The sequence below is a fragment of the Rhagoletis zephyria genome, unplaced genomic scaffold (genome assembly GCF_001687245.7).
Source record: "Rhagoletis zephyria isolate East Lansing unplaced genomic scaffold, Rhagoletis_zephyria_1.1 Rzeph_scaffold_05948, whole genome shotgun sequence".
Lineage (NCBI taxonomy): Eukaryota > Metazoa > Arthropoda > Insecta > Diptera > Tephritidae > Rhagoletis > Rhagoletis zephyria.
Genome location: NW_016163031.1, coordinates 14,169 through 18,587, shown reverse-complemented (window position 1 = coordinate 18,587; position 4,419 = coordinate 14,169). Strand labels below are relative to the sequence as shown.

The following is a 4,419-nucleotide window of genomic DNA, read 5'->3' as shown; positions in this document are numbered from 1 at the left end:
CTCTACCAAAAAATTTCCAGAGATAAGCAGTATGAAAAATTCGGTTTGTATGTGAGATGTTACACCCCTTTTTACAATAGCTAAAATTTTTCTCCAAGAGTATGCGATTGGTTTCGTATACCTCCATACTATGCACACTTTCTGAGATATGTAGCATGAGAAATTCGGTTTGTATGGGAAGTTCCACGCCCCCTTTACACATAGATTTTTTTCAGCCTAAAACCATCCTTGGGACACGTGCGGCAGGTGGCAGTTTCAAAAAAATCGGTTCAGCCGCTCTCGAGCCTTGCGAAAACTAACAAACGGTTCTAAATATATATTAGTTGAGATATATTATATATTATATATTATATATTATAATTATATTTTTTCTTTGCCGCTATAATAAGCATAAGACTCTTTAATTCTAATACCAAAACAAAAATGCAAATTTATCATTAGTTATTGACTTTAAATATAACATAAAACGACTGACATTATAACTTAGCAGCTTAACATAGGTAAATTTTGTTATACATATTAAGAAAACAAGCGTCTTTCAACAAAAGTTATGTGTGCGTTACGCCATCTTGTATTTGTTTTTGTTTGATATCTGTTTCCGCACATGACTTGAACTATTTCTACTATTGCATACAACAAAATTTAAAAGGAATTGAAATTGAGTGATAGGTAGAGGTGAAAAACAATTCTGTGTGCACAGTGTGGTGGTATATGATTAAGTCATGGTGCCAAAAACAGGATTGTGGCGACAAATTCCCGGTCCATATTCCTCATAGGCGGCCTTTGTGTGGCACACTTGATAAAACTCAGGCGTGGATGCCAACATGCTGCCTCCAAACCACACGGCATATCGCTGCATATGATGTGTAATGGCTTGTAGATCAATTGGTTTTGGCTTAATGCGGCCTTCTGATAAGTTTTCGCTGATCCGTAGACGCGTATCAACTGATCGTTTGATGTCACGTTGCAAACGACGTCCGAAATCTTTAAACATAGTCGAACCGCCACTCAAAACTATATTATTGTAAAGAGGTCGTCGTACATCAATCGGACAATTCTGTATTACGTTGTCTACGATTTCCGATAGTGGAATGGTGAAATCGGGGTTTGAAAATTCAGGATGGAAGAAAATCTCAGGTCCTAAGAAGCGTTCGTAGCCTACATCAACACTGAATGGTTGCTTGGTCACCGCATTAGTACCTGTATAGTTGCGTATCCATTTGCCCGGCTCCGTGTCATATTTGGCAAATTCTTTGGCGATGTCTGGACAAATATAGCAGTGCTTCTCTTTGATTGCTTTGGCAGTTTCTAAACTTTGCTCTGGCGGTATGCCAACTTCACGTTCGCGCAATAAACTTTGTATGAATGAGGTTATATTGCGGCCGGCAATGGGTATATGTTTGATGCAAGATCCAATTACGTAGCCTTCGACCACGGGTATAACGTGTGTTACACCATCGCCGCTATCTACAACAATGCCTGTTAGTGTGCGGCCTTCCACCGGTCTGGCAGCCCAACTGGCGGCCAAGGCAAGCACAGCCTGCACAGCTATGTAGAGACCAGGAACATTAAATGTTTCAAACATAATCTCAGCCGTATATTCGCGATTTTCTGGCGTATTCAGTGGCGGTTCAGTTAGAAGGAAGTGATGGTCTTCGGGTTCGGCGCGCAGATACTTATAATTATATTTTGACAGTATCCGTTGACAGTATCTTGCCTAGTGACGAATTCGCCCCTTGATATGGTCGTTCTTAAAGCTATTTATATTCGAAATTGCATGAAAATTGGAAAACAGGAATCTATAAGCTTATCCAGGCAAAAAGCTACCTACGTACCGAATTTTAAGCAAATCGGACCATAAATACGATTTCTTCGAATAGATCAGTCCCTGGTCCACTTCTCTGACAAAATGGATCATATATGCTAAAAAGCTACCTGCGTACCGAATTTTAAGCAAATCGGACCGTAAATACGATTTGTTCGAATAGATCAGTCCCTGGTCCCCTTCTCGGAAAAAAATGGACCATATATCCTAATCTATACATATAATAAAATTGTAACAGGTCGATGTCTGTACATTATAGATATTAAAGAAAAATTAATGCGGGGGGTCTTTATTAGAGCACCAGAAGCCAAATCAACCATTTTTAGAATTTTTGTCTGTCTGTCTGTCTGTATGTTCGTTCGCGCATCACTCGAAAATGAATGCATGGATTTGAATGCAGTTTACACCGATGTATTGCTAGAGGTCTAACTTAAAATATAGGAAGAAAAAAATTTGAGAGTTGCCACCTGTTTGAAAATTTGAGTTTAAGTAAATTGATAAGAAAAAACTAATATTGCAATATGGGCGTCAAAAGAAAGCGGCTGAAGAAGGCTTACAGCCAAAAATATTTTTTTAGAGTTGCCACCTGTTTGAAAAATTACATTTAATTCAATTTATAAGATAAATTTAATATTGCAATATGGGTATCAAACTGAAAGGGTTTAGGAAATTATATTGCCGAAAATATTTTTAGGGAGGTTTGCCACCTGTTTGAAAAATTTTATTGTATTAAATTGATAAAATAAATTAAATCTATATCTGCATCTATACATATAATAAAATTGTAACAGGTCGATGTCTGTACCTTATAGATATTAAAGAAAAATTAATATGGTGGGCCCAGAACGTGTGTAGTGCTGAAAAATGATATTAACTATTTCTGCATTACAGAGTTTCTAACACAGGACCTGGTAGCAGTCCAGACTACCTTGATGGTTGATGGCAGGGAGTTGGAGGTGGTCTTGGCTGCAGCCTATTTTCCGGGGGACAACGCCAACGTGCCGCCCCTTGAGGTACAGCAGCTCCTGGAATCCTGCCGCAGGAAAAGACTTCCTGTCATTCTAGGCTGCGATGCAAACGCCCACAATATGGAGTGGGGCAGCTCGGCCACTAACCGTAGGGGTGAGTGCCTTTTAGAATATATCATAAGTGCAGACCTGAGCATTCACAATGTCGGCAATGAACCAACGATCATTACTAGGGTCAGAGAGGAAGTTCTTGACATCACGATCACCAACAGACTGGCCAGTCCCCTGATCGGCCAGTGGAAAGTCTCACCTGAGCCTTCACTGTCGGACCACAGGATTGTCCGGTTTGCACTGGGAGCTGCTTGTCAGACAGGTTACCAAAAGAGAAACCCCAGGAGAACTGACTGGGCCAAATATGAAGAGGTACTTAGACTGAACCTACCAAGAATAGAGGTACAGGGAAGAAAGGTAGATTGTATGGCGCAGAGGACAGGGTTAATAAGCTGGACGGCACAATATTAGATGCCTTTACGTCCAGCTGTCCCGTGTCAAAGCCGAAAGGGAAGGCCCAGCCTCCCTGGTGGTCACGGGAACTCTCGGTTCTTAGGAAAGAGGTTCGCAGATTGTTTAACAGGGCAAAGCGCACCGGGAACTGGGAGGAATACTCAGTCAGTCTGACAAAGTACAATAAGGAGATCAGGAAGGCCAAGCGTAGCAGCTTCAGGACCTTTTGTGAAAACATTGCATCCACTCCTGTAGCTGCTAGGCTTCATAAAGCTTTGGCAAGGGACAACACAGGCACGAGGCTACTTAATGGGACCATCTCAGGTACGGAACAGGAAAGGGCACTCGCCCTGTTGTCGGCCCACTTTCCGGACGCCATTCCCACCACTGGGGAAGCTATGTTCCGTGCGTACAGGCCATCCCCACCGGACTGGAAGTTGGCTAAGAGCCTTATAAACCGGCAAACGGTGCGGTGGGCTTTGGACTCCTTCGAACGGTACAAGTCCCCTGGGGTGGATGGTATATGCCCAGTGTTGCTGAAGCAGGGTGGAGAGCTCTTACTCCCACATCGCGTAGATGTTATGAGGGACAGTCTAGCGCTGGCCCACATTCCCAAGGTGTGGCAAAGGGCCAGGGTTATTTTTATCCCGAAGGTAAGTAAGAGAGATTACTCTCTTGCCAAGTCATTCAGGCCGATAAGTCTCACATCATTTATGCTGAAGGCAATGGAGAAAATTATTGACCATGAGATCAGGTTTAACACTCTGAAACAGACCCCTCTGCATTCCAACCAGCACGCGTACAGGGTGGGTAGATCCACGGACACTGCGCTGTATGCCTTAACGGAGGAAATACAAGGGGCCTTTGAGTGTGATGAGGTGGTGCTCTGTGCCTTCCTCGATATCGAGGGGGCCTTTGATAATGCCTCCCATTCGGGAGTTGATAGAGCTCTTGAGAAATATAACGTCCAGCCAACCATCCGGCGTTGGATAGCAAGGTTACTGCAGACCAGGATAGCCGAAACTGAAGGCGGTGACAGCGTTGTTCAAATACAAACAACAAAAGGGTGCCCGCAAGGGGGAGTATTATCTCCTCTACTGTGGAGCTTAGTTGTGGACGAAC

At 43.0% G+C, this 4,419-nt stretch overlaps 1 protein-coding gene across 1 annotated transcript; it reads right to left on the bottom strand.

The window, feature by feature from the left end:
* Window positions 1–375: 375 nt before the first annotated feature.
* Window positions 376–1,681, bottom strand: LOC108372644 (actin-related protein 3-like; the record flags this gene model as incomplete). The annotated part of the gene is made up of 1 exon (XM_017628376.1): window positions 376–1,681. A coding segment is annotated over one exon (966 nt), but the record flags the coding sequence as incomplete, so codon positions are not given.
* Window positions 1,682–4,419: the final 2,738 nt, after the last annotated feature.